Raw genomic sequence first — 24,921 nt, 5'->3', positions numbered from 1 at the left:
GCCCTCTGCTGTCCACCTGAAGCTATCACAACATTTGTCAATCGGCTATACTCCATTAAATAAAAATTAAAAAAAAAAAAAGTCGGATATTGGAACTGCCTGGCCAGACCTGGAGCAGAACCTGGGCCTAGAAACTGACATTTAAATCTCATCCCTCAGGCCTCTATCTGTATTTGGTCCATAGCTTTAGGGTAGAGTCCAAGCCAGCGTTTCTCAGATTTCAGAAACCAGTGAAGTTACAAGAAGAATCTCTTGGATTCACTTTGAGTTGGCAACCTGTTATTTTGTGAAGAACAATAAGGAGTGATGGCCATATCCTTCCCCCCTCCCGTCTTGTTTCAGAAGACATTATTGACGTCGGCTTTGTAAAGACCTCCATGCGTGGTCTTTACTGCCCAGCTTGCTTGGAGAGGAGCCTAGGTCATCACCCCATCCAGCATCTGCGGACAAACCCTGTGGGGCTGAAGGCAGTCCTGTGAAGTGAGGGAGGGACCCCAGCGACAAGGCTTACCAGAGACAGACGTTGTCTTACAACATTCCTTTATTTATTATACAGATGCAAAATCTGCTTTATGTACAATACTTGTACATTATTTGGTCCTACCAAATAATCTTACCAAGGCATTCTACTGGTAATCTTCCCCCAAAAGATTCAGGTAAAATTAGATATTGTGCACTTCACGACTACCCAAACCTGAGACTTCACTATTGGTTTCAGTTTTGGGGTCATACACACAAATTGAAATAGACACACGTGAGGTTAAGGCGATGAAAGTGAGCTGCAAGAAACCACAGGGTTCAGAACAACTAGGCTGTGTATTTTGCTTAAGTTACACTTGCAACGTTGAGCAGCAAAGGTTGTGCGGATCTCAGAGTGCTTTTATTGTAGTGCGAGGGCTTCTGAACACCTATGTGACTGCGTGGCTGGGGGCACTGGCAGCCTGTGGGACCTTTGAGGCGTCCATCACCAGGGACTCATTTCTTCTCGGCCTCTCCTGTTTTGGGTTCTTGTTTCAGTTTGTAATCAGCCAGGGCGGCTTTGATGGCGTCTTCAGCCAGCACTGCAAGTAACGGAACAAAACACAGCCTATAAGTTTCTAGATCTTTAAGAGCTGAGGCAGTGGAGCTGGGACGGGCTTAACAGTCACCTCGCCAGGGTGCAGGGCCAGGAGCAAGCTGGCCGTTTCCTGAGCCACTCCCTTGAGGCGGCTCTGGGGACAGACTGGCGGGCACATGCCTGGGATTCTACGTTAGCTCCTTAGCTTCTTGGACAATCATGCTTTCTTGCTGGGATAGGGTGAGGGCTGTATATGTAAAGTGTCTGGAGCACTGGGGGTGGGGGTGGGGGTCAGGAATGACACAATAAATGTTAGTTCTCAGCTGTTCACACGGAAGTCAGGATAAACGCGGTGGACGTCGGTGAGGCTGGCTGGTATAACTTGGGTTGTGTCAATTTGGGGGTGGGATGGCATTTGCCGGCTCACTCTAGTGATCCCGAGGTTTGGCAGCTTTTATTTTGGAGTCAGTATTAAAAGGGAGGCTTTGGGGGAAACAAACATTGAGAGAGCTGGAGTGACGGCTGAGAGCACTGGCTAAAGTTCCAGCGCCCATGAAGGCCTGATGAAAAGGCAAGGGTTTCTCTGAAACCACGTGAAAATGCTTACAAGTTATGGCCTTTATTCTCGGGTATTTGAGACTCCAGCTCAAGTGGAAAGAACTCGGGTCTCAGCAGACCTCTGTCCCGGCCCCAGCACTCACGTCCTGCCCTGTGAGTCCCGCCCTGGCAGGAGGCCTGGCTCTCTGCTGATTTTTAACTAATTTGGTCAGTAAACCTCCATCACCTAGTTAAGGCTACTGTGTCTCATTCCCTCCTTCCCCTAGAAGGTTGAGATTTTAAAAGCTTTAGACTGAATGGGAAAGCCAAGTAAAAGCCTTCGGCATCTGGGCTTTCTCTCAGGACAGTGAAGAGGGGGATACTGCACAGCTGGGCTGAGTCATCCCATATACACAGATGCAGACCCCGAGAGTAACGGCATCTGGAAAGGAAGCGATAAAATGCACGGCAGACGGGATTATGGTGGAAGCCGCATTTTCTCCTTCACCGGTGCCAACTTCACCACGGTGGGGTGGGAACAGCACAGATTTGGAATCACAGTCTGGGCTTTAGACTCTGGCCCTTCCACTGAGGAGCCGTGAGGCTGGGTGGCTTTAACCCAAGTCCTCATTTCCTCCTCTGTGAGGGGGGAGTAATGACACGACTGGAGGACAATCCTAAGGGTCAGAAGTGAGGCCGCGACCAGCTCAGCATGATGCCCAACCCACACCACCTGCCGTGAGACCCTGGGGCCCAACCTTCTAGAGGTTGTTAAGACAGACTCCCCGAGCTCTAACCCTCGTTATAAAGGTGGATTCCATGACCCCCAAGGACTTGCCATTCCCCTGTCCAAATGTACGTGGATGCCAGTACAGAAAACCCCCATTACCACCTCCACCCCCAGTCCAAGCTTGTTGGCATGCTGGAGCGACACGTACTGGAGCAGTGCAGTTTCACAGGCGGCAGGCACAGCTCCTTGGCGATGTCTGTGTTTTTGATGGTCAAGGCTTCCTCCACCTGAGAGGCAGACAGGACAGATGGGCAGTATTAGTGATGCTCTGTCTGGTGAGACCGAAGAGAAAACATTGCTGGGCTGGGGTGAGCCTGGCCTGCAGAGACACTGTCACAGCCAGGAGCAGAGCCCGGGGAGTCTCGGAGGGATCTGCTCGAGGCCAGCAACTCTAGCCTTTTTTTTTCCCCTCGGCCAGAAGGCATAAGGGAGCTTACTTCCCCAACCAGGGAATGAACCTGTGTTCCCTGCAGTGGAAGTGCCGCATCTTAACCACTTGACCACCAAGAAGTCCCCTCAAGCCTGTTTGTCGAAAGGCAGTGATTTCCTGCGTTGGTTGTGTGACTATGAGCTTCTCTGACGTCCATAGATTCTGTGAGCTGGATGGTGTCAGGGAGGTGGGCGGGGCCAGGGCCAGCAGCATAGACAGCTCCTGGGAGGAGACCTTGGGGCTCATTCCCTGCCTGTGGGAGGACTTTTCACCTCCTGGTGGGCTGAAAGGATGCCTGGAGTTTGTCTCAAGCCGAGGGCAGAGCAGGAGGCAGGCCTCTGTGGAACAGGACCTGCTGCCTTAAGGAAAGCGTTTGCCCAGCCTGTCCCCCAGTCTCCCAAGTCCGCTAACTCTACTGAATTAAGCTTCAAGTTCTGTTCCTGCAAATTCAGATGGGAGGCTCTCAAGGTCAGAAAAAGGCCCTCTCCCCTGACAGGTGCCCTGTCTCCTCATGCCCTCTTCCCCTGAGGATCGTTCTGGACAGATTGGCGGGCACAAGCTAGGTCTTTGCTTCCTGGCCCTGAAGAGCCTGCCGGCCAGGAGGCCCTGAGTCACAGGGGGCTGGTGGCACATGGCCTGGCAGGCGGCTTGGCTGCAGAGCTGCCCGGCACAGGCCTCCGTGACTCAGCTTGCTGAACTCTGGCTGTTGGGGCTGCAAGGATGAGCACCTACAGTCTGGCTTTTCTGAGAGGTTTTAATGAGGACAGGACTTTCGAAAGGCTAGTTTGTTATCTCATGAATCCTTGTAAGCCACCTCTAATCCTTCCTAAAACCAGATGGGGAGAAATAAACAAACCAAACCATGGTACACCCACCCCAGAGCAGACTTAGACTTCGAAGAAATGATAAGATCTGTGACCTTGGAGAAAGCCAAAGATTTCTCTCCACTTGTGTTGTGTTCTAGGGGTAGGTGGGGACCTCTTTTTGATTTAGTTAAAACACCACCAAAACCCCCAAACAAATAAAAATGGTCAACAACAACAGAAAACCCCAAACTAAAAGAACACTTAAGGTTATCCATAATTCCCAGTGTGGAGAAGAATTTGATAAAAATCTGGGTAAGCAAAATTAAAAAGAAAATTCTTGGAATATTTAGAAAAAAATTATAGTGTTTGTTTGTTTAAACCCTTCCCTTAACCGAGAGCCAGGTGTGTGGGAATATGATTTAATTCTAGTTTTCAAGTGCCTTACCGTCTTCCCCTTTACCCATTCGGTGGCTAATGAGCTGGAGGCAATGGCAGAACCACAGCCAAATGTTTTAAACCTGGCGTCCACGATCTTCCCCTTTTCATCCACTTGAATCTAGAAAAGAGGCAGGAGTTAGCAGGGTTCTGGTGCTGCCTGCAGAACCTGGCACTCAGGAAGGCCCACAGGGCACTTCCTAAGAGTTTTGGTCCTGTTTTCCGTACGTAAAAGTTTAGGCATTGATTACTGAGGCCCCTCTGTTTCAAAGAGTTCGGCAATGAAAAGTTGCAAGCAGGGACAACTATACAGAATTATACGGGCCTAGTGGGCAAAGATCAACCAAAAAGTATGCCTCCTCTGCAGTCTCCTCCCACTCCCAAGCCTGAGTGTTGGCTGTGAGGCCCTCTTCCCAGCTGCTGGGTCAGTGTGCATCTTTAAACACTGCGAGAGTTTGCAATAAAGGTCACTGGTTAGTGCTTTTTCCTTTGATATCAAACTGCATGTAGTGCATTCCCTCCTGCCTTGTTTCTGTTTTCCAAGATAGGCATGAAGCCATCTGGCCAGCTTCCCACCACGGTGACGAAGGAGCTGTGGAGAAAGCTATGGTTTACCAGAGTGCCAGGCGCTTCCAACGTGGGGGCAGGGAGAGTTTGATTTATTGCATTTCCTATCCCTCTGGGGATTGCTAACTGATACAGTGAGTATGAACGTGAGATCCGTTTATTCTGTCAGAAGGGGTCAGCACAGTTTACCAGTAGGACTAGGATTCAGCCCCTGCTGAAATCATTTATAACACTGACTTATCCCACCTCACAGGAATCAAGATGGGGATCAGAGGTAATGCTGGACATGTAAATGCTCTGTCAACTACAGAGCACTGTACGAGCAAAGGGGTCACCGTTACCACCAGTAAAGATGGAAACCAGGGGTACCTGTAATTTCATGACATCACCACACGCTGGAGCCCCCACCAATCCAGTCCCAACATTTTTAGATGTCTTGTCAAGGGACCCCACGTTTCGGGGATTTTCATAATGATCAACAACCTGAAATGAGAGAGTGAAGAGAAATCACAGTCACTCTTGCTGTTCCTCTCCCCGACTTCGATGGCAAGCTCCATCAAGTCAGCAAGCTGGACCTGGCAGGCCATCACTAAATACCAAATTTCACTTGGGCAGGATGTAAAAGATATGGGGATCCTGGAGAAAAATCAGCAAAATCATGTCTTAATTCTGTGGGGTTTTAATTACTTGACCTCTAACCACCCAAGTCACAGAGTTGGGCTCAAACAGCACTTTGTAATTTCGGAAGAAAATCCATTTTCAAAAGAATGATTACTATTCAAAAACCCTGTACGTACGTATGGTCCAGAAAGGGAAGGACTTCCCAGAAGCCTCAAGGAGATTGTTACAGGAGGAACAAGGCTATGGAATACGGCCGTATGTGTGCGATGATCAAGAATAACCATGACGGTATTTCGGGGCCCTGAAATCTGCGGTGCCGCAGCGCGCCCTGGTGGCGGAAAGGCTGCGAGTGCCAGGTCATTCCGCGTGTACTGTCAACAATATACAGCCCTGGGTCCGCGGGGAGTGAGGTCTGTGCGCAAACGCGTGGAAGCCAGAACAGAGTAGACATCTATTCAAACTGGCACACGCGAGGCTTTAAAAACTTTGCGGTTTGTTTCTCAGTTGGTCGTTAAGTATTCCGAGCTTCCAGTCCCCTTCCCCCGACCTATCCGACCACGGATTTTGACTCCCAAGTCCAAGGATCTGTAAGATAATATCCAATCTGGACTTTCTGCCCCGGGGTTGATTTACCGCATTCTTTTTTTAGTTAACTGATTCCCAAGTGAGACACCTCTCATGTTTAGGGACTTTAAGGAAGCCCCCGGAAGGTAAGGGCTGCCAACTCCTCAACCTGTCTCTTAACTCACAGCGTCCCACCACCCCCAAACCAAACCAAAACAAACACAAAAACGTGACGACTGTTGGTTACACGTCCATGTCCACTCGGAGGCTCTGAGCTCCTGCAACAGTAACATCAACCCTCAGTGGCCTCCCTGTGCCAAGCGCCCTGCCCAGGACTCCGCAGGCAATGGTCTCGCGTACAGGGGCGCTGCCCAGACCCCATCTGACGAGCGCGGGGCAGTGACTTGCCCAAGGTCACTCGGCCAGGGCAGTGGCCTTGGCTGAAGCCGGGGCCCGCGCCGCTGTGTGTCCGGCTGGCCCGGACAGAGCAAGACCCTGCTTGCTGGGCAGTCGAGAGGTTTAAAGGCTGGATGGATGCTCGAGATTGCGGGCAGCGGCCGCTAGGCTAGCGGGAGCTGTCATTCTTGTTTCAGGCGCGCTTAGTTGCCCCAGCGCAGCGAGGGAAAGTCATTCGAGGCGGCATCTTGAGAGGAAGGCCCCTCCATCCAAGGTCGGGGGCGGCCAGGGCCCTGGGCTGCAGTCGGGGTTCCAGGGCCGCGCAGAGCCGGGAAGGCCACTAGGCTGGGCCTTCACTAGGACCCCTAAGTCCTCTCGGTGGTCCTCGCACTCCCGGCCCCCCCGTCCCCCCGCCCGTTGCGGCACTCCCAGCCGCTCTTACCTTCTTGTGATACAGCCGAGCGGGAGCTGACAGCTCCCGGGCGGGAAGGCGCGGGGCCCGGAGCAACAGAGCCGACGCCGCCCGCCTCAGACGGCCCGCTCCAGCCGCCGCCATCTTGCGGGCTTGCGCCTGCGCAGGTGGAGCGCGCGGCCGAGGGGAGGGGCGCGTGCGCGAGTCGGCTCCCAGCTGGGAGCGCGCACCCTTTAATGTCCCGGCGACCTTGCGCCTGCGCTCTCCCGCAGCGTTCACGTGTCCGCGTTTTGTTCCTGGGGCGCGGAGCCCAAAGGTTTGAAGTCGCTCGAGGGCTGGTCCACCGAGCTGGGTTCTGAATCTTGAGGATTCTTGAGCTGGAAATCGGGACACAGCTTTGCGTTCACAAAGCCCCCCCGCCGGAATTCGGCGCAGAGGTTCAACCAGTCCACCCTTCTTGGCTCTATTTTGCAGCTTAGGAATTTGAAGATCCGAACGGTTTAGTAACTTGCCCTAGGTTGCCCAGAGGTGCCCAGCTGCGGTTCTGACTTGAACAGTCCTTAGTTAGAATCTCGTTTCGGCTCCTAACTGGCTGTGTGCTCCTAGGTGAAAGATAGCGTCTTTGTAAACCTCTTATCTTTTTTGTACTAATTCAAGGACAGTTCTTCACCCATTGAGCAAATCGGTGTTGAGTATCTACTTTTTGTCAGGGTGCTTTGGGAAAACAACCAAAAACGACACAATTAAGCTTGCTAATGAGGGACCAAGGCAATAAATAGACCCACCAAGTCTTTTCTACCTCTTAAGTGAGAAGCTTAACTAAAGGAAAGAATACTTTGCTCTGATTTTAAAAAGTGTATATGTTTATGTCTCTATTAAAAAGCAAACTGGCACAGATTAAACCACAAGATATAGCAATGAAGAGATTCTAAGTAAATGTTTATTAATGTAATTTATTGATACTGGTTTGCAGAATATGATCCTATAAAATCAAAACTCACACGTGTATTTAGGTGCTAAGCGCCAGGCATTAGATAAAGGGAAGGAATCTCTGGGAAATGAGTTATTCTCATGAATGGTGCAATCGATCCTCCCCTGAGGACTTAAGACTTTTCTGCGCGTTTTAGGCTCTGTTGCTGGGGAGATTGAATCACGGACCAGGTCAGACTAGGTGGTAAGGTGTTTATTCCAAGAATCATTTTTGACCTTCCCAAGATGGCGCCAAACACTTAACTACAACCATCACGCTCACTCCGTGGCTGCCTCTATGGCTTCCACTTCCTGCCTAAGGACCCAAGTTCTGTCCGACGTTGTGCCGGAACGCGTGCCCCGTTGGTGAGCTTTTTTTTTCCTGACAAGAGCTACTGAAAGTATATAAAATAACATGAATCTCGTGTATTTCGAGATTTCCATGTCATCCGAGGCGCATAGTTTCTCTTCAGGTGGCAGAAGAGCGGGATTTTGAACAGGCGCGCGCCGCGGGCAGCTCCTACTACTGCGGGTCTTTGGCGGCCAAATGAGGACCCGGGAGTCTCTGGAAGTCCAAGATGGCGACGGCGGCCGCAGCATCGGCTTCTGAAGCGGAGGCTGAGCCCAAGGCCGGGCCCGAGGCCGAGGGAGAGGAGGATGAGGCTAAGGCGGCTCGGGCGAGGAGGAAGGTGTTATCGAGAGCCGTGGCCGCGGCGACGTACAAGACCATGGGGCCAGAGTGGGACCAGCAGGAGGAAGGCGTGAGTGAGAGCGATGGAGATGAGGAGTACGCCATGGCTTCCTCGGCCGAGAGCTCCCCCGGGGAGTACGAGTGGGGGTACGATGAAGAGGAGAAGAACCAGCTGGAGATAGAGCGGCTGGAGGAGCAGGTGGGCGCGGGGGTGGGCGGCGGCGGCGGGCTCTCTCCCACGGGTTCCCAGACCCCGGCCCACCTCCCTGGTCCTCGGAGGTAATAAAAAGCGCCAAGGCTTCCAAACCGCAGTTGCCCAGCGCGTCTTCGGTCCTCGGAGCGCTTACTGCTCGCTAGGTGCTTCGCAAGCGTTATCCTATTGAACCCTCGCCAGAACCCGGCGAGGGAATTGCTGTATTTCCCGTTTTGTGGGAGGACCCTGAGGCTCCCGGTGGAGGGAATTCTCTTGCTCACCGTTACACTTCCTGCAAGTGGCGAGTCAGGCTTTGAACTTTGAATGACTCCGCAGCTCCCGCTCTTAGCCAGACCGTTCACCTGTGTCCAGGCCTAGAAATAAGATTCTTCTCCTCCAGGAAGAGTTATTTGCCTGTAGAAATGACGAAGATAAGGAGCTTTGGCGTGGTAGGGAAAATAGTGACCGTGACGGTGATAATAGAAATGGAATTAGCGTCTGGAGGCTAAGGCCCCATTTCTATCCCTTTCACACCTGCTTGCGCTCGGGCCAATATTTTAACGTCTCTCATCCTCCACTCTGTAAACTGGGGAAAACAGTTCCCGCGCGCAGAGAATTGTTACAACAGGTGATCAGGGCTTGGGGCCTGGCAATAGTAGCTACGTGATTGCTAATCTGTAACCTTATGAGGTACAGGGGGTGGTGTCTCCTGTGAAATCCAGCATCCCAGCAGAAAATAGGCCATACATTCAAGTTAGGAGAGTTTGGAGTAAAGGTCCATAAAGAGACTGGGCCTCCCAGGTGGCTCAGTGGTGAAGAATCCGCCAGCCAATGCAGGAGACGTGGGTTCGATCCCTGGGTCAGGAGGATCCCCTGGAGAAGGAAATGGCAACCCACTCCAGTATTCTTGGCAGAGAAATCCCATGGACAGAGGAGCCTGCCAGTCTCTTGTCCGTGGGGTCACAAAGAGTTGGACGAGACTGGGCACAACACAGCAATGGAGAGACTGCTGAGTCTAGGGCAGGAAAGTCAGGAGCAAAGGTTCGATTCCCCAGGGCTAGTAGTAGTAGGACCTTTAGGTGTCCACCTGTAGTCTTGAAGAGGTGATGGGAGTGACTGGTTTTCTAGATAGTTCCGTGGAGAGGACCCCCGAGAGGAGTTGAGATGTCTGTTCCAGGGAGGTAGCCCCTGTTTCCCATCAGGGAGTGGGGTGGGCAAGAAGCACCCTGACCTACCTCTGTGCCTCTCTTCCACACGGCCTACTGGGCAAACCCTGCTGGAAGCTGGAGACCCAGAGACCCCATGGATGTGGTCCACACGGTGTGGGTCCCAGGACAGGCAGGCGAGAGGGTGGAGTGGACTTGGAGGGGCAAACAGAAGAGATGGAGCTCCTTCTCATTTTACAGACGAGGACACCAGGGTGCAGAAGGACTGATGAAATGATTTGGTCATAGTCAGGCCTAAGGGCATTTGAACTTTTCAAGGTTATCTGTGGACCGAATGCCACAGTGGCTATGAAATCACTTAGTGATGTGAGGTTGGTAGCCTGGGTTTCTCAGTTAACTTGGCTGGGTGTGAGATTCCTTACAATGTCCTCTCTGGTGGTGACGTTCCTGTTAAGTTGTGAAATAGTTCTATCTTCTCTTGGTATATCGGTCTCATTCGTCATCCCACCTGAACCAACCAGGGGTAGGCAGGTGGTTACTGTTTCTGCCTTTCACAAACAGGCACGCTGAAGTCCATTTATTCTCTTACTCACTCAGGAGTTGCGGTGGAATATGAAGTGGCTGGCCACCTGTGGCAGTCTGTTGCTCTGGCCTTTGGCCTTTCAGTGAGCCCCTAGCTTGCTCGGTCGGAGAAATAGCATTACCTGTTGAGGGGAAGGGGAAGCTCGGAAGTGGAGGGATTAAGTCCTCAATGAGGGTACTCTGCTTACTAGGGTGGAGGACGGGTCAGGGCAGAAGTCTCCTGGTCTCTGGTGTTGTGTACTTGCCAACCCTACCTCAGTCCACCACACAGGATGGGATTCGACAGGTGATGGTAAAATGAAGAGCCTCTGGCTTTATCTTCTTCCTGGGGTCCAGAAATGGACTTTTCCAGTTTTTCCAAAACTCCCTCCCACCTCCTTCTAATCCCACAGCCTCTAGTTCTTGCTGTAACGACTCTCCTGGTGGAGCATGATGGTCAGTAACTTCCAGAGAGGCCTGCCAAGCGCTCGGCCTTGTTGTATTTGAATTCCGCTTCTCACCCCAAGTGTTTTTATGAAAGCTCTCAGTCAGCTGTGAAATCTGTCCAGATAACAGAAGCGGAGGTGTCCCACTGTGTGTGTGGTCGTGGCTGAAACTAAAAGTGGCACCTTGTGGTCCCTTCACGTGATTGGGCCGAGTGTGGTCTCCACCAGGCGCCTCTGTCACCTCTCCGTCCCCGCCCTTCCCCAAGGAAACCTGTAGCAGAGCGCTTGCATGACGGCCAGGCCACCTCTTTCTTTGAAGTGTCCTTTGTCCTTGGTGATGTTCTGAGACTGGACTAGACCGGCACGTGTGCTTATCTGTCAGCTGTGGTTGAACTCTCTGAAAGGTCTCCGAAATGCATGTCATTGGGCATTAAAGTACATACTCCCAGAGTGCCTCTCCATATACAGTACCTTCATCATTTGAGCCTAAAAATCAGAAATTGAGACCGAAAACCATCCTAGAGACATTTCTTCAGTGGGTTTTGTACCTCTCTCTCCTGCCCTCCCTGTGGTGGTCACAGGAGGGCTTGGGTGGATGTTACTCCCAGGACTCCCCACCCCTTCCTGCTCGGAGAACACCTTCAGACCCAGGTGCGTTGGCGTGATGGGGGGACCTGTGAGCCACGCCTGTGCCTTCGTGAGAACAGCACGCCTCTCGCCATCTCCTCTTCTCTCATTGTTGTTACTTGTTAACGCACTGGATAGTTGATTTTGAGACATCGCTGTGTCACGGCAGCCCACTTGAGATCCAGAGGTGCACTCTAGTGCCTTCTAGTACAGGTAGGGAAACAGAATTGGTGGGCATTAGAACACTTGTGTCCTGACCGCGTTCTGACATTTTTCAGCCCATCACGTAATCTTGGGGTGGATTCAGCCTGTCAAGTTTTATCAATCATGAGCAGGAGAAGGTTGCTTAAAGATTTGTAAAAAAATTACAGATCATGGGCTTATGTGTTACTGATTCTTTATTATCTGTTTGCTTGTAATTTAAAAAAACATGTTTTTATTTATTTGGTTGTGCTGGGTCTTAGTTGCAGCATGCGGGATCCGTGGGATCTTTTTGTTTTAGTTGCCGCATATGAGGTCCAGTTCCCTGACCAGGGATTGAACCTGGGCCCCCTGCACTGGGAGTGAGGAGTCTTAGCCACTGGGCCACCAAGTCCCTGTTTACGTGTAATTTGAGGTATACAGAGCAGTTCACATCTGTAAATTGTCAAGGGTGGTAAAGAGGTGAACACCCTTGCTCTGCCCCTCACTCTCAGAGTGGGGGCTTCATCAGTGGTGCTGCCTGTCCAGACGGCTTCTCCCGGTTCCCAGTGCCCTGCCTCGAGCCTCACCGCTGCCCCACACCCGCAAACCCAGGTGACTGCTTTCTTGAACCTGATGGACTTCTGCTCCCTTCTCTTTTAAAATGTGTAATCGTATCCACTAAGCATCCAGTCCTGAGCAGATACGGTCCGCTTTTGTTTGTTTTTGAGCCTTTAGGAAAGTGTGTCTTGTGGTATGTTTTCTGGGAGTGCTCTCCACTCAGAGGCGTGTTTCTGAGGTTCCGCCATGTTCCTTCTAGTGATCCGTTTTGACTGCTGTGTATTCAGTACACTGGGGTGCGAGTAGCGCACAGCTTATCGGTTGTTCTGGCGTTTGAATTGCCTGCAGTTTTTTCCCTAATACAGACTAGCTACAGGAACATTGTTACTGATAAACTGCCACTCTTGAAGCTGTGTAAGAGTCAGTATTCTCCAAGTCAGTATTGTTCAAACTGGGGTCAGGGTCATGGGTTATGAATTCATTTCAGCGGATACCCCAGTGTCCCTCTGTGATACACTCTCTAGTGTTCTGTTGGTCAGTTTGTCCTGTGTCTGTTCCAAGGTCTAACTCATTATCTGCTGAAACAGATCCTCTTATGTGCAGTTTAATGCAGTAGCTACTGTCTAGATTACTAAGAGTATATTGTCAGATGGCAGTGTTAGTTGAATGAATTATCATTCATCTGTCATCTCTGGAGAGGGAAATATTTATTGCTGAAATGTTGTGGCAGATGTTGGAAGAGTGGATACTAACCTAGTCTCAGTGTGTAGACTTTAAAAAAAAATTACTTACTTGGCTGTGCTGGGTCTTCATTGCTGTGAGCGGGTTTTCTCTAGTTGTGGGGGCTACTCGCTAGTTGCGGTGCACGGTCTTACCGCGGTGGCTTTTCTTGTTGCAGATCGTGGGCTCAGTAGTTGTGGTGCATGGGTTTGGTTGCTCCTCGGTGTGTGGGACCTTCCTGGACCAGGAGTCAAACCCGTGTCCCCTGCATTGGCAGACGGATTCTTAACCACTGAACTGCCAGGGAAGTCCCTAGACTTTTTTTTTTAATTATTTATTTGGCTGCACCGGTTCTTAGGTGCAGCATGTGGGGTCTAGTTCCCTGACCAGGGATCAAACCCAAGCCCCTTGCATTGGGAGCTCAGAGTCTTCGCTGCCAGACCACCAAGGGAGTCCCTTGGTGTATAGACCTAATGTAACCCCATACCGTAACTCATTTGAAAGCTTTTTTTTGCAAAATTAAAGTTTTCATTTTGAGGTAATTGTAGATTTCCTTGCAGTTCCAAGAAATAATATAGACAGATCCTGTGTACCCTTTATCCAGTTTCCCCCAATGGTAAACTGGAGTACAGTCTCACAGCTCTCGTATTAACGTTGCCAGAGTCAATACACCGATGGGCTCTGTCACCTCAGGTCCCTCCTGCAACCCAGGTAGAGCCACAGTCTGACCTTTGGCACCCACTAATCTGATCCCTACTCCTATAGTTTTATTATTTCAAGAATACTAGATAAGTGGAATCATATAGTATGTAACCTTTGGGGAGGAGCTTTCACTCAGCATAATTCCCTCAAGATTCATCCGAGCTGTGTGTTTATATTAGTTCGTTCCTTTTTATGGCTGAGTAGTTTTCCATAGCGTGTGTGTTCCATGGTTCGTTTACCCACTCACCCATTGAAGGACCTCTGAGTTCTTTCCAGATGTGGTTGTTAGGAGTACAGCCGTTATGCATAGTCCTAACGGTGTTTGTGTGAACCTAGGTTTTATCGCTCTGGAAAAATGCCTAAGGGTGCATTTGTTGGGTGGTACAGTAGTTGTATGTTGAATTTTAAAGGGAACTGCCTTTTTTTTTTTTAAACACCTTCTCTAGCATTTGGTGGTGCCACTGTTTTCCCTTCTGGCCATTCTTGGTTTTGTTTCTGTTTTCTTTCTTTTAAAAAAATTTAGTTTTGGCTGTGCTGGGTATTCCTTGCTTTCTCTAGTTGTGGCAAGTGGGGGCTGCTCTCTGGTTGTGGTATGTGGGTTCCTTGTGGCATCACTTGAGCTTGGGCTCTGGGCTCTGGGCTTCAGCGGTTGTGGCACCTGGGGTCCAACCTGTGTCCCCTGCATTGGCAGGCGGGTTTTTATCACTGGACCCCCAGGCAAGTCCACTTTTGGCCGTTCTGATAGGTGTGGAACGGTAGCTCGTGGTAGAGTCAGTTTGTGTGCTCCTTACAGCTAATGATGTCGGCCGCTGTTCACGTGCGCTCACTGGCCGTCTGTGTCCTCTTCGGATGTACATTTTTGGTTCATGTCTTTTGCCAGTTTTTGTTTAGATTGTTTGTTTTTTTAACTCTAGTTTGGAATTCTATCTTTTAGATGTTAACTTCACCAGATGCTTCCTTTATACATTTTTTTTTTCCTGGCCTATAGCTTGTCTTTGCATCCTCCTAACAGTCTTTTACGGGGGTTCCCAGGTGGTTGGTGCAGTGGTAAAGAATCTGCCTGCTAGAGCAGGAGACACAGTTCTTGCCTAGCAAACCCAATGGACAGAGGAGCCTGGCGGGCTACAGTCCATGGGGTTGAAAGAATCGGACACGACTTAGCAACTGAACACACGTGAGCACAACCGTCTTTTACAGAGCAAAAAGTTTAATTTTGGTAAAATCCTAACTTGCTGAGAGTTTTTATTGTGAATGGTTGTTGAATTTTGTCAAGTGCATTTTCTGTATTAAATTGATGTCATTATTTTTGGTTTTTACTTTGTTATATGGTGGAATATAGGGATTAGTTTTTAAAGATTGAACTAGCTTTGTATACCTGGAATAACTCCCACGTAGTCATGGTGTATAATCCTTTTTGTACATTGACTTTAGTTCTGTCAGTTTTCCTCTCCACGTAGTGCTAGCTGCAGTCCACTTATTTTGATTTGCTGTATTTTCATTTTCATTCTATGTATTTTAAATTTTCTTTGAGATTTCTTTTTTGATCCATAGATTATTTAGAAGTGTATTGCTTGGGACTTCCCGGCGGTCCAGTGGTCAAGATTCTGCCTTCCATTACAGGGTTTTCGAGTTCGACCCCCAGTCAGGAACTAGGATCCCACATGCTGCAGGATGTAGCCAAAAAATAAAAAAAAATTTTTTTTGTTGCTTAGTTTCCAAGTGTTTAGAGAGATTGATTCCTACAGCTATTGATTTCTAGTTTGCTTCTCTTCTTATTAGAAAACATACCTGTATGATTCAATTTTTTAAAAATTTGTTGAGGTTTGTTTTATGGCCCAGGATATGGTCCCAGTGAATGTAACTTGGGCACTTGAGAAGACTGTGTTACTCTGTTATTGTTGGGTAGGGTGTTCTTTATATAGCAATTAGATCATGTTGGTTAATGGTGGTGTTGAGTTCTTTTATATCCTTGCTGATAATCTGATAGTTGTTTTAGTTTCTGAGTGGGGGCTGTTGAAATTGTGGATATGTCTGTTTCTTCTTTTAGCTGTCTCAGTTTTTGCTTCCTCTATTTTGAGATTCTGTTGTTTGGTGCCTGCACGTTTAGGATTGTTTTGTCTTCCTGGTGGGTTGATCCTTTTATCATTACGTAATGTCCTATTTTATCTCTGATAATTTTCTTTGCTCTAAAATCTATTTTATGTGATATTAGTATAGCCACCTCTGCTTCTTTTTGTTTGTTTGCATGCTAGATCTTGCCCCATCCTTCTACCTCGTATAATTTTATTTGCTTATTTATTTTTGGCTGTGCTGGGTCTTTGTTGCTGTGCAGGCTTTTCTCTAGTTGTGGTGAGTGGAGGCTGCTCTGTAATTGTGGTGTGTGGGCTTCTCATTGCCGTGGCTCCTCTTGTTGCGGACACAGGCCCTGGGGCGCATGGCTTTCAGTAGGTGCGGCTTCTCGGGCTCTACAGCACAGGCTCGGCAATGGACTTAGTTGTTGTGCGCGTGTGGGATCTTCCTGGATCAGGGCTCGAACTCATGTTTTCGCATTGGCAGGTGGATTTTTTTTTTTTTAACCACTGAGCCACCAGGGAAGCCCCCTATCCTTTTACTTAAATTTGAAGTGAGTTTCTTGTAATCAGCATTCAGGTAGGTTGTGTTTTTATTCACTCTGCTATTCTCTGCCTTTTAATTAGTATGTTTAGACCAGGTACTTTAAAGGTAATTATTGATATATTAGGTCTAAAGCCTGACATTCTATTCTTTTCTGTTTGTTTCCTGTGTTTCTTGTTCTCCTGTTTCTCTTCTCGCCTTTGTATGGGTTCCCTGACCATTCTTTGGATTCCAGCTTGGTTGCTCATACCAGTTTTTAGAGGCTTGCTCTGTCAAGTTTCTTAGTGGTTGCTGTGAGTATTTCAGTGTATTTGATTTACATGGCATCTGTGTTTTATCCCTGAGTAAAGTGTTGAAATATTCCTTCCATTTAGTTCTCTTTACCACTCTTCCTTTTTAATGTCATTGTTTTGGGTATCAGATAGTCTTAAAATTATTTCCGTTATCACATACAATTTAGAAGAATCAAGAAGAGAAGTTTCATTAGTTGTGCTTACCTGTATTTCTGCTCTTTCTTCCTTCCTGATGCTCCAAGATTTCTCTTATCATTTTCCTTCTCTTTGAAGAAATTCCTTTAACTATTTAAGAGTAAAAGCCTGCTAGTGATAAATCCTTTTAGTTTTCCTTTATTTCAGATGTCCAGTGTCTTTGGAAGCAATGATCTTAATTTATTAACTTTTAGTTTGAAAAGTTTGAAATAAATCTTTTTGTACCCGTCACTCCGCTTCCTCTGGTACCAGTCTGTCACCATCCTTGTGTCTCCTGGTAGGGATTTTCATTTGTTTGTTTAGTAAAAGAAAAGAGCTCTTACTAATGTCCCCGGCATGTGCTACAGTGTGATGCTGAATTACCTTTCAGAATTCCCACAATCTAGCGGTTTGTCCCATTTCACAGATGAGAAAACGGAAGCTTAGAAAAGTGAGTGACTTGCTTCAGGTCACACTTCGTGTTTGTTTCATTAGACTGTTCCCTGTATTTCTGGGAGGACCAAGTGTGTTCTGACAGGACCTTTAGCAGATTTGAAGGAGTGTTACATTTTTAAAAAGTCTCTCAGAATTCCCTGGAGGTCCAGTGGTTAGGACTCTGCCAGGGGCCCAGGTTCAACCCCTGGTCAGGGAAGTAAGATCACACGCGCCAAGTGGTGTGGCCAGAAAAAAAAAAAAGTCTCTTGTATATTTTTCTCCCTCTTCCTGAGGGAAATGTTGCCTTGCTGTTTTTGTCTCTTCCAGAAAACACATATTTTGTGCTTGTAGCAGGCATGTGCTTTCACCAGTGGTGACAGAAGCGGAGTTATTTTGATGATCGCATTCTAAATTTCCACCTGTGTTCCTTTTCGTTCCAGCTGTCTATCAATGTCTATGACTACAATTGCCACGTGGACCTGATCCGGTTGCTCCGGCTGGAAGGGGAGCTGACCAAAGTGAGGATGGCGCGCCAGAAGATGAGCGAGATCTTCCCTTTGACCGAAGGTAGCGCTTCCGCAGTCGAGTTGTTTTCATAAACACAGAGAATCGAAGAGTCTTTTTTTCTGTGCTGAAAGTGGGACATGCTCCTTATAAAAAATTCGGAACAGATAAGTGTAGTGGAAAGAAGAAAATCCATCCAAAGTCAGCGACTTTTAGTTTATCATCTTCTAGGTTTTTGCTAAATATAGTCATGGTCGTGCAATACTGAGTCACATTTCAAATCTTGATTTCTTTATCGTAATGTTACAATAAAATATTTCTATGTAATTAAAATTTCCCCATTCCCTTTCTGATTCCCATTCTGGTATTTATGTATTTAATCTGTTCTCTCAGAAACAGATAATTGTAACTGTAGTATAACTAAACTTTCATAAGCAGTTTTTAATTTAAATGTTTCATACCTTATTTGTTCCACAGTAGTTGGGCATTTAAGTTATTTCTACTTACTTGCTTATTTGAAATGTGATTACGCCAAGCATGTTTGTAGTTACATCTCTGTGAGTATATGTAATTGACCTTTTAGGGACAAGTGGGTTAACACAGATCCTAGATCCAGCACTGTCCCCCTCTCCCTCCCACAAAGCTTGACTGCAGAGTGTAGAAGCTGAAATCCGATTGCCTTTCAGATGTCTTTCTAGCTGTGTGACATTTAAGCACATTATATAAGCATTCGAAGACTCAGTTTTCCCAGCAGTACGATGGGGATAACAGTAGTTTCTGCCTAGAAGGCATTCTGTGTGCAGCGCTTAACACGTGCTTGGCGTGTCATAAATGCTTTGATAGATGCCATTGTTACTAGTGTTACTGTTGGCTGCCTCACAGGAATGAGATAGATATTGAAAGAGAAAGTGTGTAAGTACTTTGCAGAATATAAAGTGCCCGGTAGCTATAGGGATATTATGACTTAAGTGATTTGATCTTACTTGGAAGCGTAAACCTTGTATGTGCTTGCTGCAGGTTGTAAGAATTGCATTTCTCTGAACTGGGCCAGGTTGTACGAGGCAGACAAAACCTTTGTGTGCTGATGCCTCGAGGCGCGGTCCCTGCTTTCAGCCGCCTTTGGGGCGGGGGGACGGGCAGTGACGCAGGGCGCGGGTGTCTTGCAGAGCTCTGGCTGGAGTGGCTGCACGACGAGATCAGCATGGCCATGGACGGCCTGGACCGGGAGCACGTGTACGACCTCTTCGAGAGAGCGGTGAAGGATTATATCTGTGAGTTCCCTGCGGGCTGGCCCCGGTGTGTCTGGCAGGCTTCCCTCGTGTCCCTCTCGGCTGCGGGATCACACCGTGAGGTGCTGCCCCGGAAAAGTCCTTCGACCAGCAGTGGGAAAGATTGGAGTGCAGTTATTATCTTCATTGTCTGTGGTTTTCAGTTGAGGCTTTTGGTTTCACAGTACACGTGGAAGAAACAGTTGAAGGGAGAAGGTGAATATCCTCGCCCCTAGCATTCATCTCCAGGGAGAACTTAGCTGATATTTCCAGGTGACTGAAGGTTACCTTGTATATATTGAATGGAATTTTAGAATGCTTGTTTTCCCCCAATACTAAAAAAACTTGAAATTTTGAAATTATTATAGATTTATAGGAATTTGTGAAGATGGTAGAGAGAGGTCTTGTGTACTTCCTTGATCGAGTTTCCCCCAGTACCTTATGACTGTAGTACATGCGTGCTCAGTCACTTCAGTCGTGTCTGACTCTTTGCGACCCTATGGACTGTAGCCCACCAGGCTCCCCCGTCCCTAAGATTCTCCAGGCAAGAACACTGGAGTGGGTTGCCATTTCCTTCTCCAATGCATGAAAGTGAAAAGTGAAAGTGAAGTCGCTCAGTCACGTCCCACTCTTCGCGACCCCGTGGACTGCAGCCTACCAGGCTCCTCCGTCCATGGGATTTTCCAGGCAAGGGTACTGGAGTGGGGTGCCATTGCCTTCTCCGTAATAGGCAAATGTGTATGGTAAAAAACAATGCATTTATAAAGAGTTTAATTCATTAGTTTTAAAGCTGCAGAAGTGAGCATACAGAAAGTTTGTTAAAGAGGGAAAGAAACAAGGCAGCCAGGTCTCTTTGTTGTGTTTTAGAGATTTAAAATCTCTGGTAACAGGATTGGTACTTTAAATTTTGTTTTTTCATTTCAACCAGAAGGCTTAAAAATGGATCAAAATTTAAAAGTTGGAAAATTCTAGGCTTTGCAGTCTTTCGGAAAATTCTAGGCTTTGCAGTCTTTCGGAAAATTCACTCAGATTTCTAACTATTTTCATTGAAATCTGTTAAGGGTTCCTTCAATTTTAATAAATCAGCTTTATAACCAGTCATAAAATTATATATTACCACCTGGCATGTACTGTTTACATAGTCAGGTCTTGCTGATGATACTTCGTAGGAATGTTAGGTAGACTGTCTTCTCAGGCTGTAGTGTTGGTACAGGTAACGTGGAATGCCTGTCAGTGATGCTGTTCTCTTTCTCCATGAATGAGGACTTTTTCAGTGGGCTCATTTCTTCTGTTTACATCAGAACAAAAGTTTTGACATTTGGGCATTTCCTATGCTGAATATACTTCTCATTTTTAGGTCCTAACATTTGGCTAGAATATGGCCAGTACTCGGTCGGCGGGATTGGTCAGAAAGGTGGCCTCGAGAAAGTCCGCTCTGTGTTTGAAAGGGCTCTCTCGTCCGTCGGGTTACACATGACCAAGGGACTCGCCATCTGGGAGGCATACCGGGAGTTTGAAAGCGCCATCGTGGAAGCTGCCCGGGTGAGTGCCCAGTGCTTGCCTTCTATCAGCTGCTTACCAGTCTTCGTTAGTGGTCTTGGAAGAACACAGTTAACAAAACGGCCTTTGCCCATCCCTTAGTGAATGGGCAATAAAGCAAATAAAATCACGTATCTTTGTGGAATAGTAAGAATGTCTTCCTTGACTAAAAAGCAGATGACCCTACAAGCTTTTCATAGTATTTAAAAATACTGCTGTTTTAGTTATGGTTCCAGGTGAATGTATAAGAATAACCAAGTCATCCCCCCAAATTATGTATTAATATGATATATAAATTATATTAATATAATATATAAATATAAATTATGTGAATATGTGTTATCTACTAATGTAATATAAAATAATTTATATTAATATAAAATATAAATTTCAATATATAAATATAAATTATGTTAATATATATATAATTTTGAAGGGGTGACTTGGTTATCCTTGTACACTGTATATATAGAGCGTGTCCCATAGTAACTATGAGAGATTTGACCTCATCATGATTGCATTTTTTTAGACTAGACTATGATTTATAGAATTTTAGAGTCCACTCCCCAGTGTCTCTCTCCCACTATGTGTGTGACCACATGGTTGTTGGTACGCAGTGGAGCCCTGTATTAATTAGATCATCATGATTACAAGAGCCCAGGCCTGTCCGGACTGAGTCCCTGTTGCAGAAAGTGCAGTGGTGCCTGCCCCCCACCCTCACTGAGGTGCCCCCCTCAGTGTTCCTGCAGTTTCTGCCTCTGGGCTTTGATTCATGCTGCTCGTTCATCCGGGAGACTGTTTCTGTCTCGTTACTCCGGAGAGCCTGCAGGCGTGTCCCCAGTGCCAGCTCCTCCAGGAGTCTTTTCTGACTTGCTCCCTTGATAGCTGCAGGCAGCCCTAAAACCAGCCTGAAGCGAGCCACGAGCCTTTGATACTTGAGATGCCTCTGTCCTATCTCATGATAGTCATTTGGGTCCATTTCTTAGATTCTTTCTTGCTCTCCCCATCACCATCACTTGGTAGAGATAACATTGACATTTGAGCCTCTTACAGCGTTTGGCATAATACGTCATGTATAATGGGTCCTATGAATTTTTTTTAGTGTGAGCTAAAAATGTGCTGAAATATTTTTTGAAGTAGGCAGAACCAAAGTTTGTCATTTACTACGGGTTTGCTTCTTTAGCCCATGGCTGGCTTCCTTTCCCCTTCTGACTGGGAACAAACCTTTGATTCACAGCTGGAGAAAGTCCATAGTCTCTTCCGGCGACAGCTGGCGATCCCACTCTACGGTAAGAGAAACTGCCCCATCAGCAGTCGGCGCTTTGGGGCATGTTGTATGATTAGGCCTTTCCCAGCATCTCGTGAGGCAAACATGGCCTGCGTTTGTTTTCTCGTTGGACAGTGTCACCATTGACAAGGCCCTGGGTAAAAGTGTATCTTGGATTGTTAACGCTCAGGAGAGCTGTGAGGGTCAGAGGCGGGACTCTCAGTTTCCTATGTTAAGACATGGTGCAGGGGTGGGCAGAGATAGGGTCTCTGAAAGGACTGGGGAAGCTGACCCCCTGTGTTTTCTGGGGGAACTTCATGGAACAAGAGTTCTGTCATAAGCATTTTCTCTTCAGAAGAAACCTCCGTTACAGGGTGGATATTTTACGTGGGCTTACGTTACTTCTGTGGAGGTGATTTGGTTCATGAGCACAGTCGATTGGAGTAGCTCTGTCTGAATTTTTGGGGGGTTGGGAAAGATTCTTTTTCGTGCGAACATACTTTGGCAAGCCAAAGCACCGTGGAGCTTGAATACAAGAATCACTGGGAGGACTTTCCCAAGCGTGGGAGCAGTTTGATGCCACCATCTTGTCTGTTCCCCGGATGTGGTTATGCACCGCACACCCTCGGAACCTCCGAGCGACTTTACTTGAACCCAGGTGTTACTTCTCTCTTTACTTCCTGGTTTATTTGGGTTTGATTTGACAAATTGTGCTCTCCAGTTGAATCCTTGGGTGACAAGCAGAAAAGGCTAGAGCGGAGCTGGCTTGTCCATTTCACCTCACATACCAGTGTGAGACAGAGCAGCAGGGGGAGTGAGCATGAGCTTGAGCCAGAAGACTGCCTGGGTTCAGAGCCTCGCTCCGCCACTGCCTGTGGCCGGGTGACGCGACCCTCACCCGCAACGTGGGGATCATGGTAGAGCCTCCCTTGCGGAATTGTGAGGATTGAATGAGGTAATGGGTGTGAAGTATTAGAACATAGGAAGCGGTAGATAAGTGTGGTTATAGCCTTGCTGTTAGTTTCATTTACTCTGATGGATGGATTAGCTGGTAGGGCTGCCCAGGATGGTGCTTCAAGACAGAGTCTGGGGCCAATTCAGGGCTCAGCAGAAGAGCTCAAGGTTCGATCAGTAAGAGCCTGTGGCCACAGATGCGGGAGGGGCCCGGGGCACCTGTCTCAGAGTTTACTCGGTGTTTGAGTTGATAAAACCCAACAGCCAGACCCACAGGACTGACTCCATCTCTCAATAGATATGGAAGCAACGTTTGCAGAGTATGAGGAATGGTCCGAAGACCCCATTCCAGAGTTGGTAATTCAGAACTACAACAAAGCACTACAGCAGCTGGAGAAATACAAACCCTATGAGGAAGCCCTGGTGAGTGTTGGCCCCTTTTACAATAAACGTCTCTCTACCAGCTTTTCCCTAAACCCACAGTTGCAAGTAAAACAGTATCTTTGTTTATTGTGAAATGTGTAGAGTGGATAAATGTGTACATTCAGTTTACATCCTGATAATAAAGTGAACATCCATGTACCCACCACCCAGGTTAAGAAATAGCGCATTGCCAGTCCCTTAGAAGTCTCCTCTGTGCCCCTCTCCGATTGCCTCCTCCTCCCTCTCCCGAGAGGTAATCCCTTTCCTGACTTGTGTGGTCATCATCCCCTTGCTTGTCTTTATAGTTTTACAACCTACGAACATATCCTTAATGTATTGTTTAATTTTGCTTGTTTTTGAACTTTTGTATAATAGAATCAGGCTGTGTATTTTCTTGTATTCAAGATGTCTTTGAGTTTTACTCATGTGGATAAATATAGTTACAGTCCATTTGTTTTCACTACTGTAAAGTTGTCTGTTCACAGGTAGTTGAACTATCCTGTTCATAGGTAGTTGGGTTGTATCCAGTGTTTTGCTAGGAGGAGGAGAATTGTTCTGATGATTCTCAAACATCTCTTGGTAAAGAGTTTCTTTAGGCACATATGTAGGAATTGTTGAGGTACTTATGTCACAATGGAAGGAAGTGCTGGGTCCGAGGTGGTGCTGAACTGTTTCCAGGCTGTCAGTCGCTGCTTCTGCCGGCAGTAGCTTAGCTTTCTCGTTGCCCTGCCAGCTGGGATATTGACATACTTACATTTTAGCCAGTCTCATGGATTTGAAAGTACAGTTTTAATTTCCATTTCCCTTTCATTACTAATGAAATTGAGCATCTTTTCACACCTCAGAATTCCTTTTTAAAAAAAAAAATCTTTGAAGTAGCTGTTAAAATCTTTGACTCATTTTTGTTTTGGTTTGTCAAATTTTTTCTAATTGATATCTGGGTGTCCTGGGTCTTAATTCATACTTTTGGTTGCACGTATTGCAATTTCTTCCTCCCAAGTTGGTGGCTTGTCGTTGCCATTTTTTTCCCCAGTGGCATGTTTTGATGACTAGTTCTTTTTTTTTTTTTTTTTAGGTAATTTTACTTATTTTTGGCTGTGCTGGGTCTTTGTTGCTGCGTGGGCTTTTCTCTAGTTACGGAGAGTGGGGCTACTCTCTAGTTTTGGGGTGCGGCCTTCTCACTGTGGTGGCCTGTTGTTGTGGAGCTCAGTAGTTGTGCTCAGTAGTTGTGGCGCACAGGCTTAGTTGTTCTTGGGTACGTGGGTCTTCCCACACCAGGCATCCAGCCCACATCTCCTGCATTGGCAGGCGGATTCTTTACCACTGAGCCACCAGGGAAGCCCAATGAACAGTTCTTAATTTTAATGTAATTGGATTTATCATTCTTTCCCTTAGGATTTGTGCTTAAGAATTCTCTCTGTACTCTGGGGTCACTAATCGACTTAGCTCTGTTTTTCTTCTGAAAGTTTATGGTTTTGTTTGTCTTTCAGCTTTCGTCTGGGATGGATCTTTGGGAATGGTCTGAGGCGGGGGTTCAATTCATTTTTCATGTAAAGAAACAGTTGTTCAGTGCTGACTTTGATAATTCTCCCCACCTCTCACTCATGTGTTGCCCCATGCCTGTCAGGGATTAGCTGTCTATTTCTGTGTGGGTCTATTTCTGGGCTCTCTGTTCTACCCCACTGGTTTATGTTACACTGTTGTAATAATGTGATGGTTTTATAATTAAGTTTTGATCTTCGGTAGCATGAGTCCCATTCATGCCGTTCCTCTTCAAGAGGGCGTTGGCTTTCTTTAGCTCTTAATGCTTCCGTTAAGAATGAGAATCAGTTTTTCAAGTTCTACTAATAATATTATTGTTACTATTCTTTTTTTTATTTGACCACACTATGCGGCATGTAGGATCTTAGTTCCCGGACCAGGGACTGAACTTGGACCCTTGGCAGTGAGAGCATAGGGTCCTAACCACTGGACCGCCAGGGGATTGCTTTGAATTTTTTATTGGAATTGCATTGAATCT

General features: G+C 47.2%; 2 protein-coding genes across 14 annotated transcripts in view; one reads left to right on the top strand and one right to left on the bottom strand.

The window, feature by feature from the left end:
- Positions 1-523: 523 nt before the first annotated feature.
- On the bottom strand, positions 524-6,778 carry ISCU (iron-sulfur cluster assembly enzyme). Of its 2 annotated transcripts, none has more exons than XM_081542985.1 (5): positions 6,646-6,778; positions 4,992-5,105; positions 4,066-4,176; positions 2,533-2,611; positions 524-1,061 (listed from the first exon to the last, which is right to left on the bottom strand). In XM_081542985.1, the coding sequence occupies exons 1-5, from the start codon at positions 6,757-6,759 to the stop codon at positions 976-978; spliced, it is 504 nt and encodes a 167-aa protein (XP_081399111.1). In that variant the 5' UTR covers positions 6,760-6,778; the 3' UTR covers positions 524-975. The 2 variants fall into 2 exon arrangements, with proteins under 2 accessions (XP_081399111.1, XP_081399112.1); XM_081542986.1 differs by lacking the exon at positions 524-1,061 and adding an exon at positions 1,842-1,876.
- Positions 6,779-8,142: 1,364 nt separating this feature from the next.
- Positions 8,143-24,921, top strand: part of SART3 (spliceosome associated factor 3, U4/U6 recycling protein) — a 46,125-nt gene continuing 29,346 nt past the window's right edge. For 8 of the 12 annotated variants that reach the window (XR_014069098.1, XR_014069096.1, XR_014069095.1 and 5 more), the window contains exons 1-6: positions 8,143-8,474; positions 17,387-17,513; positions 18,617-18,721; positions 20,076-20,260; positions 21,495-21,546; positions 22,777-22,901. Coding sequence is in view for 5 of the 12 variants with exons in the window: in XM_081542982.1 (XP_081399108.1) it covers positions 8,163-8,474; positions 17,387-17,513; positions 18,617-18,721; positions 20,076-20,260; positions 21,495-21,546; positions 22,777-22,901 (906 nt within the window). In the remaining 7 variants the exon portion in view is untranslated. Of the gene's footprint in view, positions 8,475-17,386; positions 17,536-18,563; positions 18,722-20,075; positions 20,261-21,440; positions 21,547-22,776; positions 22,902-24,921 lie in introns of all 12 variants that reach the window. The other 4 variants (XR_014069099.1, XM_081542980.1, XM_081542979.1 and 1 more) reach the window with 2 other exon arrangements.

The sequence above is a fragment of the Giraffa tippelskirchi genome, chromosome 11, assembly GCF_054371585.1.
Source record: "Giraffa tippelskirchi isolate mGirTip1 chromosome 11, T2T-mGirTip1v1.2.pri, whole genome shotgun sequence".
Lineage (NCBI taxonomy): Eukaryota > Metazoa > Chordata > Mammalia > Artiodactyla > Giraffidae > Giraffa > Giraffa tippelskirchi.
This window is presented reverse-complemented; position numbering and strand designations above follow the sequence as displayed.